The sequence below is a fragment of the Puma concolor genome, chromosome D3 (genome assembly GCF_028749965.1).
Source record: "Puma concolor isolate L17-30 chromosome D3, mPumCon1.1.hap2, whole genome shotgun sequence".
Lineage (NCBI taxonomy): Eukaryota > Metazoa > Chordata > Mammalia > Carnivora > Felidae > Puma > Puma concolor.
This window is the reverse complement of record NC_141678.1, coordinates 33,137,394-33,158,116: the sequence shown is the minus strand read 5'-3', so window position 1 is coordinate 33,158,116 and position 20,723 is coordinate 33,137,394. Positions and strand designations below refer to the sequence as shown.

The 20,723-nt window shown below is 40.1% G+C and overlaps 1 protein-coding gene across 5 annotated transcripts in view; it reads left to right on the top strand.

Annotated features, from left to right (window-relative positions):
- LOC112868244 (piezo-type mechanosensitive ion channel component 2) overlaps positions 1–20,723 on the top strand; it is a 473,665-nt gene that overhangs the window by 417,427 nt on the left and 35,515 nt on the right. For 3 of the 5 annotated variants that reach the window (XM_086682446.1, XM_086682442.1, XM_086682443.1), the window contains 5 exons: positions 1,143–1,257; positions 6,272–6,331; positions 10,811–10,977; positions 11,983–12,149; positions 19,155–19,322. In XM_086682446.1, coding sequence (XP_086538572.1) covers positions 1,143–1,257; positions 6,272–6,331; positions 10,811–10,977; positions 11,983–12,149; positions 19,155–19,322 — 677 coding nt within the window. The remainder of the gene's footprint in view (positions 1–1,142; positions 1,258–6,271; positions 6,332–10,810; positions 10,978–11,982; positions 12,150–19,154; positions 19,323–20,723) is intronic. The other 2 variants (XM_086682444.1, XM_086682445.1) reach the window with 1 other exon arrangement.

The following is a 20,723-nucleotide window of genomic DNA, read 5'->3' as shown; positions in this document are numbered from 1 at the left end:
TCTTGGATTTATTATTATTCAGAAACAATACAGATGTTACACTTGTGTTAGTTGCCATTAGATTCAGATTTCTACCATTGGGAAAAAAGAAATTCTCTTCCTTAGTCACCCATGACTTTTACACTTCCGTACATCAAAAAGTTGGGTCCCTCTTTATTTTTACTGACCTCACAATGCCTGTGGTTTGCTTACACTGTGTTTTCCAAGGATTCCTGAAATCTGAAAGTCATACAGAATACAGTGAAAGTGTCTCGGTTTACAAAGTGCCCCCACAAAACAGCCCTCCAACTTGAACATCATAATAGAAAACCCAGCTTCCCTGAGACCCAGGTGGCTTTGTAGGTGCATGAGGAGCATGCCTGCTTGGCTTCGTGATTACAGATGGCTGACTTTGTTTACCAGGGTTTTCTTTTTGTTCCTTCTGCATGATTTGGGAGACTATTGGTGGGTGGACTGTTCAACATTGCTCTGCGGTGGTTATCGGTTTTATCATATTAACGTAACCGTTTTCAGCTCTTGAATGAAAATGACAAAAGGCAACCAAGGTTACCACAGTTTTCCTTCCAGAACATTCTGGAATAACTCTGTAACCTTAATAGCGCACTCATTTTTCCTCTCCAAATACTAATCAGTCTACAGAACCCTTTCTCAAGTTGCTGGTCATAGCTGTTTTTCACAAGGGAGAGCATCAGATGTACTAAACTCTTTTCCCAAAGTAAATGAGTAAACGATGTTTTGTTTTTGACTCAAAGTTTATAAGTGAGGGGAGAAAACCACTCCAGTGACACTTAGCAAGAGGTCCAGCTTATTCCTATTGTGTGTAATACAAAAGAGTCTGTCACTGTCACAAGTGGTAGTGGTACATGGGGACTTGGGGGGAATGATGGTCACCCAAAGTATCTCCTGACTGTGATACCAAATGAAATACACTCCTACAACATCTGTTTTCATATTTTATTTCATGATCATGGAAATAGCACAGGTCAACTAAGAATACTGAGGGATGTGGGAGCAGAAGATTTAGTTTGTGCTGGCAGAAAAATATGTATATATTTCCAAAAGGCAGGAAGCTTGGTGTTGGTCCCTTTTCTTTTCATTTAAATATTAAAAAGGCAGAAAATAATTTAATTTTCTCCCTTCAGTTTGTTTATCAAGCCTGGATCACGGACCCTAAAACAGCACTCCGACAGAGGCGCAAAGAGAAAAAAAGGTCTGCAAGAGAAGAACAGAAAAGAAGGAGAAAAGGATCTGGGGATGGTGAGTGTTGAGTGAGCGCAGGGCCCAGCCAGCACTCTCTGTCCCTGTGGCCCTGGGATCCCAAAGGGAACCACAAAGGACAGAAGCTTTGGAGGAATGACATTCTTACATTCTGAGGAATGCACAGAGTTCTACTTGTCCTTCGTTGCTTGTGTCTGACCCTTGGAATAAATAAAAATGTAAATTTAAGTTAAGGTACATTTTATAAAATAAGAGAGAGGAACAAATTAAACTCAAAGTAGAAAGAAGAATTAATGTTTTAAACAGATGTTAAATTATAGAAAAGAAATACAAGACAAGATCTATCATTAAGTGAAAAGCTTTTCTTAGAAAAAACTAGTAAAATGGGTAAACCTTTGGAAGTTTGATTAAGAAGAAAAGGAAAAACACAGTATCAGGAACCAAAAATGGAACGTAACTACCAATGCCATATTCCACATCACATTTGAAAACATAGAATAGGAAAACATTTCTAAAGAGGGGAAAAACTCCAAGCTACAGCTAAGCACCAAAAGTGGAGTGAAAGTTCAAGTGGGGCACTCAGAAAAAATATTTGCATTATATATATCAGACTAAGAAATAGTATTCTGGATATATTAAGGACTTCTAAGAAGCAGTAAAAGAAAAGTTCAACCCAATAGACGAATAGATGTGAAAAACAATTCACAGATCAGGAAATGGAAATAGACAGAGGAGCTCAGCTTCACTACTAATAGGAGAACCACAACCCATATTTTGACATACTGTTGTTTTGTTGTTGTTGTTTTTGTTGCCTTACCTATTGGATTGGGAAAAACCCAAACATTCGTTAATTTGTTAACATCACCATTTGGAGTTAGTGGGAAGAGAAGTGTTTGTATGAGTTACAACCCATATAACATGACGAGCGGTGTCATAGAGTAGCGCATCCCCTTTGAACAGCAATGTGTTGATATCTGTAAAAATGTTAAATGTCCATCTCCCACTACAGATCGATCCCTCTTCTAGATGTGTGGTTCAACTTGAAGCAATATCTGCACATGTGCACAAGGACCCATGTCTAAGAATACCTATCAAACATCATTTGTTTTGTTAATAACAAAAACTTGGAAGCATTCTCAATGCCTACATAAAGAAGAGTCAAGTAAATTATGTTACTATATATTATAAAATTCTATTCGGTAGTTAAAAAAGTGAGATGGATTATAGCTGATCCTAGAACAATGTGGGGGTTGGGGCACTGACCCTCACACAGTCAAAAATTTTGTATAACTTTTAACTTCCCCAAAACTTAACTAATAGTCTACTGTTGACCAGAAGGCTTACTGCTAGCATAAACAGTCGATTAACACACATTTTGTATGTTATATATGTTATATACTGTATTCTAACAATAAAGTAAGCTAGAGAAAGGAAAATGTTATCAGGAAATCATAAGGAAGACAAAATATATTTGCAGAACTTTACTGTATTTATTAAAAAAAAAAACCTCCACGTATAAATGGACCTGCACAGTTCAAACCTGTGTTGTTCAAGGGTCAGCTGTACTTTAAACTTGACATACTGTTAAATGAAAAGTACTGTGTTACAAATGGCAGCACATTATGAAACCATTTATGAAACAACAGAAACCAGCGTTCCTCAAGACAGTATTTTGCATTTTTAATGCATGCATATAACGGTGTATAAATGCAAGAGAAAGATCAGGAAGAATACTTATTAGTTACTAACGGTGGTTACTTCTGGGGGAGGAGTGGGGAGACTGAGATTAAGTGGTATGATTATCTGTTATATTTTGATTCATTACAAAGAACATATACATCGATTTTTTGTGTGAAATTAAAAATGTATTCAAAAATCAAAGAAAAGCATAATTACTAATGGAACTCTAACTGCACAATCTGTCTCCTTTTTGACCATTCTGCCCCCTGCTACCTCCTGGTAGCTTTAATTTGATTTTACTTTATTGGTTTGAAAGACAACATGAAGACACAGCCAATGTAACAAGTAAGCAGTCAAGAGCTAGATGCAGAATCTCCCTTGGAAACCCACCCCCACAGGTGCCAAAGCCTCAGAATATGTAGTGTTCATTTCCAGTCCTTACTTATGTGTGTGTGTAAATATGCAGGCACCATTTCCTTTGTTTACTTTCAAAAATGAATCCGTGCTATACAAATCGCTCTGGGGTAATCATTAGCAATGTATCATAAACATTTCTCATATTAAGTATTTATAAAACTATATCCTCCTTTTTTTAATGGCTGCAAAATACTCTACAATATGGATATGCATAATTTATTCAACTATTCCATCACTAATGGACATTAAGTTTGCTTTCAAATTTTTGCCACAATGAATAATGCTATCATAGATATTCTTGCACAGAAATTCATACAGTCATACATACATGTGGGTGTGAATGTGTGTGTGTGTGTATGTGTGTGTGTGTGTGTGTGTGTGTGTGTGTGTGTAGTGTAAAGCCACAAAGAACACAGACTTTCCACAGAAAAGTCATCAAAAGTGGGATTTCTGAGTTAGGGGGTGTGACTTGTTTTTTTACTTTAATCTAGTTTCCCAAAAGGTTTTAGAAATTTATACTCCTACATGTAAGGGATAGGAGTGTCCATTTCCCTGTACCCTTACCCTACAGGATGTTATTACTTTTTTTTTTTTTTTACTGTTGGTCTTTCTTCGGGATGACAAATGACTTTTGTTTTCATTTGAGCTTTCCTAACTAATACGACTGAACATTTTTTATTTTCTATTTTTCATGGCATTTTGCTTCCCAATCTAAGATTTAAACATTTTTATCATTTTTTGTAGTATCATTCTACTGGGTTGTCTGCCCTTATTAATTTAGGGACTATTTATATGTTAGGGATAGTATCCTTTTTTCATGTGTTACAAGTTTGTTTCCCCATCCAATTTTTATCTTTTGATTTCGTTTATGGTATCTATAAACAAGTTTTAATTTTTTGTGATGTCAACGAGGTCTCCATGTCTTTTTGCAGTTTCCAGGTTTCCATGTTGCTTAAGAAAGTCTTTCCCCCACATATAATACAAATGGTCTCCCTTATTTCCTCCCAAGTCTATTTACATGTTGAATTTTTATTCCATGAAGTAGAGATCTACTTTGTTTACTCTTACATAGATAGGCAATTATGCTATAGCCCTGCTGACTACATGATCCTCCCTTTTCCGAGTGAATTTAAATGCCACTTTTGTCAATATTAAGCTCCTAATTATTCTTTGGTATGTTGCTGGACTCTGGACTTTGATCCACTATCCTACTGTCTAGCTCTGGGTCAGTGTCATCTGTTGAGTTCAGTAGCTTATAGAGGTTTTAATATTTAGTGTTGCAAGTTCCCCTCACTACCCCATTTATTTTTCCAAACTTGTATTTGCTCTTTTCAGACATTTGTGCTTACAAAATTCATTGACTGGCTCTAAAAATGTGTCTTTTAGTCATCTTGTAAATATCTCATTGCTCTGTGTCATGGCGACTATTCCATGCGCAGATGTTGACCTTCAGATTGAAAACAGCAATAATTAGAAGATACCGGGACTGAAATAGATGTTTATTTATTTCTTTAATAAATATTTATTTAGCCCCTTCTTCTTTGGTAGAGGGGCTCATCTCTTCCAGATTACTTTCAGACAGAGGAAGCACACCTTCCTAAGTGCCAGGTGTTGCCATAAGTGCTTTCTGTGCAGTAACTCATTTGTCCTTACAACAGTACAAGGCATTTTACTCACCTTGTCCCACAGATGAGGAAATGAGGTACCAGAGAGGGAAGAAACTGGCCTCAGGTCACACAGCCATCCAGATGGGTCTGGAATTCATGCAGGCATCCTGGCTCCAGACCCTCTATCTTGACAAATGGGGAACACAAGTATAGGGGAAAATCCCTTATGGTGTAGAAAGTGCAGAGTTTCACTTTAAAAATTAAGCACAGATAAAATAGTGTGGGACTAGAAGGAAAAAGGAGAACTTACAGCTGGGAGTGTTAAGTAATGCAGTGCTTCATGAAAAACTCTTTTAATAGAGCCTGACATCCTGCCAGAAGAAAGCAAGGCCATGTATGAAAACTAAAGGGCAGGTCAGCTTAGTTGATAAAGACAGGATGTGAAACAGAGTAGTGGAAAACAGCATAGAAAGTAAGTTTGAAAAGATTAATTGAAGTTAGATTGTGAATGGTTTTAGTACCATTAGATAAAATACATGGGGCCCAGTGAAAGTTGGATTTTCTTTTTTACATAAACAACAAATAATTTTTTTAGCTTAAGTATAATGTGGACATATTGTATGAGACCTACACTAAAAAAAAAAAAAATGTTGTTTTTCTTAAATTCAGATTTAACTAGGTGTCGCGTATTTCCATTTGCTAGATCTGACATCCATAGCCTGGAATAAAAGACTATGAAATAAAATGAAACCCTATAATGCCGTTTTATGGGGTGACACACTAAAATATGTAACATTACCCCGAGGTGCTCAAAATTAAAATTTAATGGTATGTCTCAGGAGTCAGCACACTTTTTCTGTAATGAGACAGATAGGAAGTAAATGATTTAAGTTTCGCAGATCCTAAGTCTCCGTGGCAACACATCTCTGCCAGTGTAGGGTAGAGGTAGCCACAGACAATATGTAAACATATGGGTGTGGTTCTGTTCACTAAAATCTGAATCTCCTATCATTTTCACATGCCAAAATATTGTTCTTTTGGGGGTTTTTTTTCAACTATTAAAAATATAAAAACCCGGAATTCATAGGCCATTCAACAGTGGGAAGCTGGCAGGGTTTATCCAGTGGATTATCATTTAGTCATTCTCAGTTACACCTGATTCTTATTCTGGAGTGGAGTAAAGAGAATCTGAGAGCTATGAATTCTTACAGCTTTCCCCCCGAGAACTCTTAAATTAGGCAGAATATTCTAGATTTAATTACAAAATTCCTTTTAGTCCAGGAGGGTAGTGTTGACATTTAATTTACCCTAAAAGGGTGTAACTCATGTTTGTTCAACACACTTCGCAGGTCCTGTGGAGTGGGAAGCCCGAGAGGATGAACCAATCAAAAAGAAATCTGATGGACCAGGTAAAAAAATAAAGACAAATATGAGCTGGGGGAAATTTGAAAATGTTGCTTTCCCAGAAGGTATGTCGTGGAAGGCTGCCTAAAAGCAATTAATCAAATACTGTTTCTGGACAGTGATTAAATAATCAATGTGTCATAAAATCTCATCTCTAGTGAAATTTCAAAGTGACTCCTAAAGGTAGATCTGACCTTTACACTGTTGGCTCAAATGTTGGATTAGAGTCAGTTTGTAAATTTTTTTATCCAAATACCTATGAAAGGGGACTTGGGGGAACACATTATACATGTCCCATAGAAGCCATCAAAACAAAAGCACAAAAGATATTGGCAATTAATTTTAAAGAACATAGAATGTGTTAAGTGAGAGGTAAGTACAGTTGGGGAAGGGAGAGGTACTCTGGAAACTTAGGCCAAAGTCCTCACTTGATGAAGGGAAAACCAAATCCCAGTGAGTTTGCTCAGGACTCTAACAGCTACTACGTGACAGAGTGTGTGACAGAATCCATGTCTTCTAACGTCTAGCTCAGTCATGGTGTCACTTGGGCTTCATGTCAGATGTGACTGGGAGGAAGATTTCTCCATGAAGGAAAAAAAAAAAAAAGGCAAAACAAAAGCCCCCAACTGAAAAAAACTCAAATGCCTCTCCAGTTCCATAAACATGCCATTTCCTCTGTGTCCCCAGGTTCGAACTCTTGTGTGTGTTATTTATCTACAGGCAAGATTTTGAGGCGTTCTGATTCTTTTCACAAATACTGCCAAGGACGCCATTTGCTGACCCAAAATGAGACTTCCCGAAGGCTGTCTAACACTATCTGTGGCACAGTTACTTTACCCTGAACCCCCATTTCCAGATTATTTCACTCATACATATGTGAAGCCAGATAATTCTATTATTGCTGCAAAACTTCATAGAGTAATAGTAGCTAACACTTTAGATCACACATCTTTGCCGGGTGCTTTTCCAAGAGCTTCAAGGCATGTTAACTGTTTACTTCAAAAAAAACCCCTCTCTCCCATTTTAAGAGATAAGAAACTGAGGCAGAGAAAGATTAATTAACTTTGCCAAGTCTTTCCAGAAACCAATATTGCACTGTCTAGTAACTAACTAGAATTTAAATAAAAATTTGTAAAGAAAATAACTAGAGAAAGAGAGGAAGGAAGGAAGGGAGGGGAAAGAAAAAAAAGGAGAAAGAGGAGAGGAAGGAAAAAAAGAAAGAAAAGAGGAGAAAGAATGTAAGAAAGAAAAAAGAAAAAAGAAAGAAAAAAAGAAAAAAGAAAGGGAAGGAAGAAAAGAAAGAAAAAGAGAGAAAAGAGGAGAAAGAAGATAAAGAAAATAGATGGAAATAAAGAAAAGAGAGAAAAGAGAAAAGGTAAGAAAGAAAAGAGAAAGAAAGTAAGAAAGAAAAAAGTAAAAGAAAAGAAGAGAAAGAAAAAAAGAAAAAGAAAAGAGAGAAAGAAAGGAAAGAAGGTGAGAAAGAAAGGAACTTTGCCAAGTCTACAAAAGTACCAAGGGGTAGAGTTGGAACGTGAACACAAAAGATCTAAATCCAAAGTGTGTGCTCCTAACCATTATGCTTTACTGCCCCTATGGCTAAAAAAATAAATAAAACTTAAAAATGCAATCTCACATGTTAGTTTGTGATCACCAAGTTAATAAAGTATGTTATTCGTGTCTCCAACACAGCAATTTTAGTTTTGCCATCAGGACCAGCCTTAGCAAAACTGGAATAATCATATGTATCATCACCACCTCTCAGGCAATAATTGTGAATGTGAGAAAAAAATAAATTGTCAAAAATGTAAGATGCTAAGTTTAGTAATAGATGTAACCTCCAAGTCCCTCAGCCTCTCGGGCTCAGACTCTCTTTTGGTGTCTACACAAAGCGACTACAGATTCCATCCAAAGCACTGTAGGAAATACATATCTTGGTCAAAATTAAACCCAAAACGGGCTGGGGGGGGGGGGCGGGTACAATATAGGTGTCCCTGGCTGCCTCTGGCTCAGAACTGCTCTTCAGTGGCATCTGCAGGACCTCACTCTATTCAGCTTCATGTAGCTGCTGGTCCCTTCCTGGGCTTCTTTGCTCAACAGAGGATACTCTCATTTCCTGCCTTCCTCAAGTGTGCCTCTTGAAAGACTGTTAGGTCTGACAACATTTAATGAGGCTTTGGGGGAGAGCAGGGAGGGGAGCAGCAGAGACAGGAAACAACTTTAAAGGGAAAGTCAGTGATCACTACTCCTACCTCAGTGTCTCTGCCCAGCTGGTGCCTCTGGAGCCTGGCTCATTAGATCATTCCCGCTTTCTTCCCCAGGTACCAGCTGGCAAGTCCAAGATCCCTGTTCCTTCAGTAGGTAGAACTGTTCAACTTCTTTGTCTCTGCCTTGCCCGCCTGGACTCTGTCCCGAGGCCACGCCGCTGTTAGCTCAACTTCCTTTTGATGGTTCTCCTTTTCAGAGCAAACCTTTCCCTGAGAAAAATTCTGCCTTCCTCCTAGGCAACCCAATTCACAAACATTTTTTTTTTCCTATTACAAAGTTAAATGCTGAGTCAGACTGTGGGCTTTAGAAAGAGAGAGGATTAGTGGTGAGTCATGAAAGGGTCACATCTGATTGCACTGGCTGGATTCGAGATTAGGTAAACTATACAACCTCCGGGGTCAGATCCCGCCTGCTGTTTTTATATGGCTTGTTAGCTAAGGATGATTTTGATTTTGATTTCATTTTGTGGTTAAAAAAGTCAAAAGATATGAAAATTATGGAATTCAAATTTCATTGTCCGCAAATAGTTTTATTGGAAACCCAGCTGTGCCCATTCATGGACAATGCAAACAGTCTACAGCTGTTTACACAGCACACCAGAAAAGATGAGTTATAATAGAGACAGTATGGCCTGCAATCAGATCCTGTCCAGCAAAAGGATCCTACATAAGTCCATAAAGGCTAATGCCCTTTTCTGCATGCTACGGTCATGATTTTAAACTAGAATTACAGACTATCATCATTAATCATGAATTTTCTGCATGCTCTAGTCATGATTTTAAACGAGAATTACAGACTATCATCATTAATCACGAATTTTCTGCATGCTCTAGTCATGATTTTAAACGAGAATTACAGACTATCATCATTAATCATGAATTTTCTGCATGCTATAGTCATGGTTTTAAATGAGAATTACAAGCTATAATCATGAATCATGAATTCATTTTACTATGGCAGTTGAATCTGGTTGTCTGGTTTTTTTTTTGTTTTTTGTTTTTTGTTTTTTTTTTTTTACTTTTTCTTTTTTGGTGGGGAAAGGTTAAGGGATACAAGTTGTTTTCCTTGGTGGTGGTGGTGGTGGTGTTTTGTGTTTTTACTAATAAACACGAAGACAATTTGTAATTCATTGTGAGGTTCACTAAGTGTTCACTTTATTGCAGCTGATGTGTGAAGTCGCTAATAAAACTAAATTTTTTTAATGCCAAATTAAAAAAGAATTCACATGGGCTCAAAATTTGGCAGCATGGCTTGAAAGGTTCCTCGTGTGCCAGTTGAAAAAACCCACTGGCTTACAGGAACAAATGAGTAGGGCAGGCAGTTAAGTTGCCATCTTCACTCTTTGATTTTGATTCTGCCCTAAAATAAGTCAGGCCACAGCTGTGGGACCGCCTCAAACTTAGCAATGATCAGGGAGCTCCCAAAGAACTCCGTGAGGGAACCAAAGAGACATGCGTGTTGCCCTGAGATAATGTCACACACACAGTCCCAATCTGAACCGAGCTGCAGCTTGCCCAGGCTCCCTATATCACGGTCGCAGAGAAAGAAGAGAACCCAAGTACATCAGGAATCTCACAGCTCCTGCTGGTTTGCACAGGACTGATCCCATGTGCAGAATTCCATAGTTAGCCCATCGCAGTATAATTAAATAGGAATGAGGAAGATGATTCAGGAGTATGGATATACTCCTAGTATGTGTACTGAGCTCTTTCCAAAATAGCTTGAAGGCGATTTAACTGAAATGTAGCTGCAGTGGGAAGTCATCGAAACATCAATTGTTTCCAACGATAATTATTACTTAAGAAAAGAAGAAATGTATAGCGAAAGCATGAAGGGACCCCGTTTCCTGGATAGATACAAACTGTTTCCACCCCTGTGTCAACAAGAGAAATCTCTTGGCATGCGATCTCTACTTCTGTTAGCTGTATCTGGACCTATTCTGACTGATGTTTTGACCAAGGATTAAAAATTCTATCCAAGTTTGGTTTTGATACAGCCATCAAAACCAAGTGCATGTGTAGAAAGACCCACCCATAGCTTCCTATACCGCCCGTCCTCCATGCCCCCCATGATGCTGAGGGCCACACGCCTCACGCCATATTGGGTATGCAGGTCTGAAACCACATCTGCCTTTGGTAAAACATCGCTGTGATACACGATGGCAAAATGGCTGATGGCATTTTGCTCCGTTGAAATCTCGTTGCTTTTCTTCCTCCTAGACAATATCATCAAGAGGATATTTAATATTTTGAAATTCACCTGGGTCCTGTTTCTGGCAACAGTGGATAGTTTCACAACTTGGCTTAACTCCATCTCAAGGGAGCATATTGACATATCTACGGTTCTGAGGATTGAACGATGCATGCTGACCAGAGAAATTAAAAAGGTAACACTGTTGTTATAATTCTTTTTGCTTCTTCTCACACTGTAAACATTTTAAAAGTCAGTGTCTCGAACTTCAAACAAGATAACACAAAATCTACAGTCTTTCAGACAGTCTTAACATAACCCCTTTGTTTTTCTGTATATCTCAATCTGTTCCACGCTCAGAATTAAAATAATCAGACACTACATGCACGTGCATGCATGTACACTCACACACACACACACGCACACGCACACGCACACACACAGCCCTGGGACAGTGGCCAGTTGATTCGTTCTGTTCCCTCCCTTCACCAGTTTGCAGGTGCACAGACGCTGCTGTCTCATGACGGATTATGTTGTTTAGTCTGGGAAATTTGGTCTGAAACTTCTCATAGGGGAAATTAAGATATATGCAGAGCAACAAAATATGGTAACATGTGGTTTATAGATAGTATTTAAAACTGATAGTTTGTTTCTGAAAAAGTTACTGTCACTTAGCAAAATTATCTACATATGAGAAGGGATTTGTTTTTTTTTAAGTTTCTATTTTTATTGAGATAAAATTGACATACAACATTATATTAGCTCCAGGTGTGCAACATAATGATTCGATATTTGTATATCGACATGATCACAGTTAGTCCGCTTAACGTCTATCACCACACATAGTTCCATTTTTTTTTTTTTTTTTTTTTTTTGCGATGGGAACTATTAAGTTCTAGATTTTTAGAAACTTTCAAGTATGCAGGACAGTCACCATGCTCTACACGACATCCCCGGGACTGATGTATTTTACAACTGGAAGTTTGTGCCTTTGACCCCCTTCACCCATAACCGAGAGGGGATTTCTTGTTAGCCTTGCCCAGCGAGACCGGGGGCCAATAATTCAATGAGTCAACATCAATCCCCACCTTGAGCAGCTTTGTTTTAATCCTTGCTTAAGGAGCGCGTGATGGCTGAGAGTTGTCGGTATGGAGAAACGCGCAGGCAGGTAAGCACTGTGGCAATGTCTTCCCCTCCGCAGGGCAACGTTCCCACCCGGGAGAGCATCCACATGTACTACCAGAACCACATCATGAACCTTTCCAGAGAGTCGGGACTGGACACCATTGATGACCGTCCCGGTGCGGCTTCAGGTGCACAGACAGCCCACAGGATGGATAGCTTAGATTCACATGACAGTATCTCCAGGTATTTCACGTTCTAAACAATGGGTTTGCTTTTGACAAAGGTAAAAGAGGTGGGCTTCGCCAATATGAGGAATGAATGTGTGAAATGAAAGTTAGTCAAAAACTTACATGGATCCCCACCCCCTTTGGGCTACCTCCCTGCATGCAACAAAGCAAAAGGAATACTGTCCTCCCCTTGACTGAGCCAGACAAAATCAGGTATCCATAATAGACTATTAGAAGTATTGGTATGACGCAGAGGCACAGGCTAGAGCTTTCTAAGCTGGAGGCAAGTAAGAACGAGCCTTCCTGATCACAAAACACTGTGTCAAGGGCTGCGTCTTTAATTCCTTTGAAAACTGCTGCCCCCATCGAGTATCTTCTATACTAGAATTGTCATCTGGTGCTCTCTTTAATCTTTTCCTTTCAGAATTGTTACTTTGTGATTCATAATAAAAATTAAGAAGGGATTCTGTCAGCTTCCATCTTCCCTGACCTGTGTGATTGTGTGCGTTGTTCTCACAACACGGACCCTGCACCTGCCACACACGGGCCAGCACCATTCACTGTACATGGGTTACCTCTTGGTATCCTTCCAAGACCCTACAAGATGCATACTATTATCATCCCCATTTTACAGAACATGAAGTTCACTTACAGAGAGGTTAAGTAACTTACCCAAAGCCACACAGCTAGGAAGTATTATAGAGCAGAGCCAAGATCCAAAACCACATGGTTCGGCTCAGAGCCCGGTCTCTCAACTTCCATGGTACCCCGCCTCTCGTGGCCTCTTTCTGCACTCCAGGCCAACTTTGAGAACTGACCTTTCTTACTGCCTCTCCCAGTAGACTCCCCATTCTCTGCCTCGCTGTTCTAGACAGCTGCTGCTGATGGCACAGAGCTAGCTTCTGAGTTAGAGCAGAAGTCCCGACATGGCTAGGATGATTAGCTAGGTTGGATGAATTACACCTTGCACATATCTTCATAGGTAAAGAACATTATCACTGAGGACATTTGTCGCTTTCATTAAACATGTTTAATGTTTAATTAAACATGGGCACCTGTTCCATGCCAGGCCCCAAGATCAATTCTGACATAGACACATAAAGATAAGTCATCTCTAAGTAGTTTGAGCCTGGGAAGAAAGACCTACCAATAGGATTATCCATAGAATCCTGGGTTGAGGTTCCTGCCGTAAGGGTGGCTGACTTAGAAACTCTTAGAAAACCCTCAGTCCCACTTCATACACTGTGCAAGGCATCAGAGGCCTGCTAGAAAATCTGTCCTCCACAAATACTGGATATGTTAACAGATGAAAGAGAGGAGGGAACTGAGACTATGTTATCGATACCACATCCAAAGTAGGTAACGTCAAGTTGAAATTGCAACTTGAATGGGGAGAGGTGGGTAAAAAAAAAATGTTTTGCCTTGAAGAGCTATGTTTAACTGTTGCTGAATTGCTATATTTGAGCTTCTCCAATCATGCCAGTTCTTCTGTTACCCAATAACTACCTATTGATGCAGATCTATATTTATTAGTATGGAAAGATATTCATTGCATTGAGTAAAAAGTCGGGTTTTAAAATAGAATGTATGCTAAAACTTCATTCTCATTTGTTATGCATATATTGATTTAAATGTGAAATTTGTACAGATAAAATTCTGCTTGGATATATCCCTTCCTGTCCCCCAAATAGGTATTGATTCTTTTAAAGTCCTTTGAGGGATAACAAAAGGCATTCTATTTTTCCTTTAATTTGGGGATAATCTTTGCTCATTTGTCAGTTCCAAAGAAACATAATATTTTAGCTATTGTAGATTTTTGTGAGAAGAGATAATCAGGATAAAAACTCTTAAGAGTTTCAAGGTCAAAGGGCGCCTGGGTGGTTCAGTCAGTTGAGCATCCGACTTCGACTTCGATTCAGGTCATCTCACACCTTGTGAGTTCCAGCCCTGCGTCAGGCTCTGTGCTAACACCTAGGAGCCTGGAGCTTGCTTTGGATTCTGTGTCCCTCTCTTGCTCTGCCCCTCCCCCACTCATGCTCGGCCTCTCTCTCTCTCTCTCAAAAATAAATAAACATTAATTTTTAATTTAAAAAAAGTTTCAAGGTCAAAGCATTTATTAGCTAATTGAGATCCTGTTCAAGATGCTTTTAATTTCTAGAATAAAATATTTGATTGTTAGAACAGTGGGTATGCTAATAAAATTTTCTCATTCTCTTTCCACCCAGGCATACACACATTTCTCAATCAGTAGTTTTTGAAACCATTAGTAATAGCAAAGTTATAACGAGAAAATTTAGTTTTCATGTCCTTTGATTGGCAAGTGCTGACAGCGCCCCCTTGTGTGTCTTCACTTTCAGGAAAATAACATTTTTGAAAGGGGAACTTCATTCTCTTTGGACAGACTCCACTGAGACAAAAAATCATTATGGTTTATATTTTATTTTCATTTTCTGCAAATCACAATAACTCGTCTATTTGGAAGCTTCCAACTTTCTTAAATTTGTTCTTGTTGCAACAGTTTTCTACCTACAAATCAGTCATTTAAACAGAATTATTTTCTCTCGATTCATTTTGATGCGAAAACTGAAAATCCATTTCTGTCTACCTTCTACCCAGGCTCTGACATATCCCACGTTACTTCGTGGTAGCTATTCCCATAATAATAAATAAAGCCTGCATGAGCGTGGGTACAAAAGTATTCAATGTGTCAACAGGGAGGCAGGGGGAGGCAAGATTTGTTTGAAGGTAGTGAATATTCAAGATGCTGACAGATGCTACTTTCTAGTGAGAGGGGTCAACGAAGGCCCCCGGGGATCACACAGTTTCCAGATCCACACACTCTGTAACCTATTCATGACCAAACAACTGGTTTAAAAAAAAAAATAAAAGGAGAATGGTAAGATGTATACTTCTCAAGATACATCTCAGTTACTTGGTGAGTTATTGCATACCATGTACAAATGTCCCGCGGCATTCAGCTTCGGACAGCGCTGCTCCGTATTGCACACTGGGTCTGACGCAAACCGTTTTCCCTTATCTGCATTCCAGAATAAAAGGCTTCAGTCAGCTCTGGTTAACTTAACAGAAAGTCATGTTCATATGCAACTGGGAGGATTTCCTCCCACATAGCGAAGAATACACTTAACATCCACCCAGGGTATATAATGTGGTGATTGCATATTTATTTGCATCTGTTCTTAAAAAATAATAATAATAATAATGCCCATTATAAGACTTATTTTTTTCTAATGAACGTTTTCTTAACCTCTTCCCTTGCCTAGTTTCATAATACAGAAGGTGTTGTTGTTGCTGTTGTTACCTGGGTCCCTAAGCTTGGCAAGTAAAAAGGAGAATGGATGGAATAACTTTCCCTCAATAATTTGCAATGACACTGCTAGTAATTGGCAACATTATTTTTCATGAACCGCTTTTCTTTTGAAGTTTCATGAAGCTATGTCCTATCTCCCAAAGGGGAAAACTACCCAGAAATATAATTTTTTTTTCCATAAATTTTCGAGGGTTTTACAGGCCTTCTGGCCTGGCTGGAAAATAACTGCTCAGGAACCAAACCAATCAAATAAATCAAAGAGAATTAGAGAGTAGACTGACAACGAGTTGCCCATAAAATAAACATGTGATGCCTATATTAGTAACTTGTAACTGCATAGTAATTGACAACATGCCCAGTTAAGAACTCAACTTAATATTATAAATCACAACATAAGAGGGATTAAAAGAAGGAAGACGAAGATTGATCAAAATGAAATCAAGTAAACTACCTTTAAGTTGGACCCAAGATTACAAGTGTAAAACCTTTCCCGTGATTAAAAACCATGAGGTAGGAATTATTTAAATCCATCGACTGCTTTTTAACAAAGACTGGCAAAATATCCTCCAAACTTAAAACCAGTCAATCAGTCAATAAATTTATTAGTAGAAAACGATACCTTTGAAATTAGTTCCTGGGGTGCCAGGGTGGCTCAGTTGCTTAAGCGACCGACTCTTGATTTCGGTTCAGGTCGTGATGCCAGGATCGTGGGATTGAGCCCCGTGTTGGGCTCCGCACTGAGTGTGCAGCCTGCCTAAGATTCTCTCTCTCTCTCTCTTTCTCGCTGTCCCTCTGTCCCTCTCCCCACTCGCTCTCTCTCTAAAATAAAAACATTAAAAAAAAGAATTACAATTCGTTCCTAATGTATTTTTTACTTTTTATTTCAACCTAAAGAAAGGGGAGGCGCAGTAGAGGTCATTATGTTGTTAATAAATGAGTTAACATACCTGCCCTTTTCTTAGTGGCTGACCTCCCCTTCTGGTTTTTTTTGCTTTAGGAAACTATCCAATCTGCAGACAAAATTTGTCTACACTGAAGTCTGCTGGAAGCCATGCTGATTACTAGAAAGGCAGGAATCTTCCCTAGAAGGGATTCTGAGTGGAAGGTCACTCTGAGACACCGGTGTCATTAGACAGGGTCTAGCATCGTCCCCCAGTGGGGCTGCGCATGGCTCCCCCTCCCCGTGCAGAGGACCCAGCCTGGATGGGGCTGTCGCACCTGCCACACGTGCTCTGGCTTCCACATCACCCGTTTTCACCTTTGGGCATACTGCAGACAGAGTTGGGATAAAAGCCTAACAAATGACTTTCTATTCCCTTGACTTATTGCAAAAGTCACGATTTCCTTCAAATCCGGCTGTAAAACGGCACTTATTTTAATGGTTGTTTCCTGAAATCAGTATCATCTACATTCCTCGAAAATAAATTATTTTAAATAGCTGCAAGAAGCGTTAGATGACATTCTAAAGAGCATTCCTAGATACCAAAGGAGTGGTCGTCACTTGAAATGTGTCACCTAAAAGGCGTGGGCTGATCAGGGAGGTGACAGCAACTGTCCCTTTCACCTTTGTCATCTGGGCCTGTTATCAGAGAGCACCCAATCTTCCCTTTCACTTTTAAAATGCCCTGGATTGGACGACAGATTGGTCTCACTCCAAGTAACCAAACTGGGTGGGATGGTGTGGGGTCTGAGGGTCAGCCAGTGTGACAGCGGACCCAGGAATTAACAAGATGAAGCCGACGTTGGGATTAGAACAGTGGTTCCCACGCAGAAAATCTGAGCAGGGCCACAGGAGAGGGCACACGGTATCTTTTTGCCTGCATGCTAACCCCTAAATGGCGGTAAGGGTGCACCCCTAAAACTAGAAAATTAAATACAGAAGTTCAAAGAGCCATTTCCCTCATCTTATAAATGAGAGAGAACAGGTTATATGTGATCAATTCTATAAACTTAAAGTCAAAAATTTCTACCGAACAACTTTATCAAATAAGCAATAATATCTGTAGTTATTTTCATCATAATGAAACCTCTTCTGATTCTTAGAGAGAGAGAGAGAGAGAGAGAGAGAGAGGGAGACCTCAGAGAGGAGAACGAATTTCTCTAAACCCCCAGAGCCAGTTCCTGTCAGCGTGGGGACTTGAGCCCAGCCCTCACTGCACTTGGCCAGTGCGTTTCTACTCGATCTTGTCCTCCTCTCCTCATTGTATAAAGGATTTGGTGATATCTAGAGGAGTTGGGGCCTTTAAAAAAAAAAAAAAAACAGTCACTATGGCCTTATTAGAGACCATCTGGTTGTTCCCCAACTCTCCTCTGTCACTGCCCTGCATCTTGACCACACGCACAGCATGTTACATGCACTGCAGGGGGGCCCCACCAAGCACTCATGGGCTTGGTGCCACAGCTCTCGGAACCTGAAAAGCCCTTTAACTGGTTCCACGAGTGAGTGACTCAGATATCCCTACGCTCCCTGAGCCCTGGACGTTGTCACTTCCTGAGTGGTTTCCATTGCTGCCTCACAAAGTCTGACTGAGCACATCTGGCTGTGTGGGCTGGGCACACAGTAGGCCTCAGTCACTCACATGATAATGGTGTTCGGCCAGGGGATCAGCCATCCTGTGTCACAAAGTCCTGTCCCGCTGGGTCAGCCAGGTCATTAGTGCTCAGGTTAGAAGATTCTTCATTCCAGCAGTCTCCTGCATAGGTTCTTCGGGTGCCTGTACCCCTTTGGGTTAAACTATATGTCAGCACTGAAATTCTGCCCACGTCATAACTCTGTCTGCTTCTTCCTCAGTCGCTCACGCAGTCCTCAGTCCTGAATCAACCAGCCTTCTCTCCCCCAGTGTTGCTCCGTGGAGTAACAAGAAGTGAGGATTTTAGCCCATGGGTCCTCGCCCTAAATAACATCTGCCAAGACCTAAAACGTGATCCAGAAGAAAAAAATTCATTAGGCAACATGAGAAGTTAACAGACAAAATGACCCTGCCATTGCTAGACTTCCTCTGTTGTTTTTTTTGTACCATTTTCTTTCTTTCTTTTTTTTTCTTTTTTCCGATGTTGGTTTATATCTGGTTGCAGATCAAACCAGCATCTCCTTCACACGCAAGGCATCTAGTTTGGCTTCACTGAATACCACTCAGAAAATGGGGTGGATAATTCAGTTTGTCATGGTCATTTCTGAGCCTCGCTCCCTCTCTCATCTTGGAGACTGTTATGTTTTTTCTAAAAACGAAATGTTCTATATAAATATTACCCAAGCAGGTATTTCTGCTTAAGCCATTTGGTTACCAAATGATTTCAATGAACTCAGGATTGGGAGCTCCAAATAAAACATATCTTCTCTAATTTAAAAACAAAACCAAACTCAGCTACAAAGCCATGAAGTACGAATTCCGCTCTGCGAAAGAAATATTGGGACTTGTAATTCTTCTATTTCCCTGTCCCACCCAGAGAGTGACGTTTCGTGATTTATTGCCAGCCGGGATACTTTTATAAAAACGTAGGACTGCTCTGTTTTCTCGTCCGGCCGAACAGGTCCTTCCCCATCCCTGAGCCCCGCTGTGGTGCTCGTTGTCCGTAGTATTGGTGTCGTGTGTGATTTGCTGCATGACCGTGTGTTGATCAGTGGAGCCGTGTGTAGACTGATGTACCGCTGGTGTTTTAACACTGTGTCTCTGTAACTGTTTGCGCTGCCAGCTGCTACACTGAAGCAACCATGTTGTTCTCAAGGCAGTCTACCCTTGATGATTTAGATGGACCAGAAACTGTTCCTAAAACAAGTGAGCGTGCTCGACCTAGGCTTCGTAAAATGTTCAGCATGGATATGTCCTCCTCATCAGCTGACAGTGGCAGTTTAGCATCAAGGTGCTTAACTCGTGCATGCTTTGTTTTTTTCCCTCACGTTACCACTGTTCCCCTTTCGTGTCATTGCAAACGTAAGCTCTTGTGATGTCCGTCTGGTTTTGGTTTTGGTTTCTTAATTTTCGTTTTAAGAATTTGCATGACTGACCAAAAGCATAACTGCCGCTCATTCTGGGACACGACTGGTCACTCCCAGGACAGCATTCTCTTACACTAACCGCTCTTTGCTTTTTGTCTGTTAGGAGTTTCTTAAAAATCCTTATTACAAACGTTGTCCTCCATTTTGTAAGTATTTTCCACTTCCTAGGCGTAAAGAGATAAGCATGCTCCCTCCTTGATGGAGAGCTCATGTGGGCAGTCCTCACAGAGGAAAATGGGCCAGGAAATAGAGATTTTTCTCATGATTTCATCTAAAGAGACATGCAATAGAAGAAAAAAAATTAAAATCTGCCACAAGGAGTCGTTTTTAGTGGATAAGACCAAATCTACAGAACTTAGAATATACTTTACCATTGGCTTTTGTAAAGAACATTATCATGCGGTAGAATATAGAGCTTTTGCCGACTGGAACTTCTTACTTTGGGCTTGAGTTTTCTCATTAAGTCCTACCGTAAGACAATACTCATTTAGAAATGAAATGATTTATATACAGTCCCAAAGCTCTTTGTGGAATTGCCTTTTTGAATGGTCCACGGGGGCACAGAAACATCAGCTGCATTGAGCTTCTCGTGACACCAGAAAAATCACCCGAACCAAGACAAATTTCAGTTTTGACCGTGCACGTTGGTAAATCAGAAGGGTGTTAACTTATTCTCTTCCATTGCACTCGGTTGAGTCCTGAAGGTACCAGGACTCGTTGACTCCCTTCAGGGCCAGACCTGATCCAAAACCATAAAGAACGTGCTTGTAATTGGTTAGAGTCCAGCTGGAAGTTAGACTTGATGTGGGGTTGGCTCCACTGTTCTGAAAATTGCCTGGGGTGATCAATTTCATGGCCTTCCTAGGAGGTAAGTCCTAGAAAAATACCCAGTTTGCCTTGGCATTCCAAGAGCTTTCTATGCGATGTCCCGTACTGAAGTCCAAGGTCCTGGGAACATAAACACATGAGTGGGCACCAAGGGTTCACATAAATGTTCTTCGGTCTCAGGATGCCATGAAGGGCTCTGCCAAGGCCTATTCATCTGTCCATCCATCCATCCATCCACTCATTTATTGACATGTCTACTGTCGTCCATGACAAGAAAAGTGGGTACGACCTGTATATTTAAGAATCTCTGTGTTTATGGGCCCAAGCTGCTCACCGTGTGCCATTCAGATAACAGTACAATTTCAGAGTCTAACATAGTATGGTCCTCTATCTACCAGATTCCACATCTCCAAAACATTTTTGCCTTTCTGCCCTTC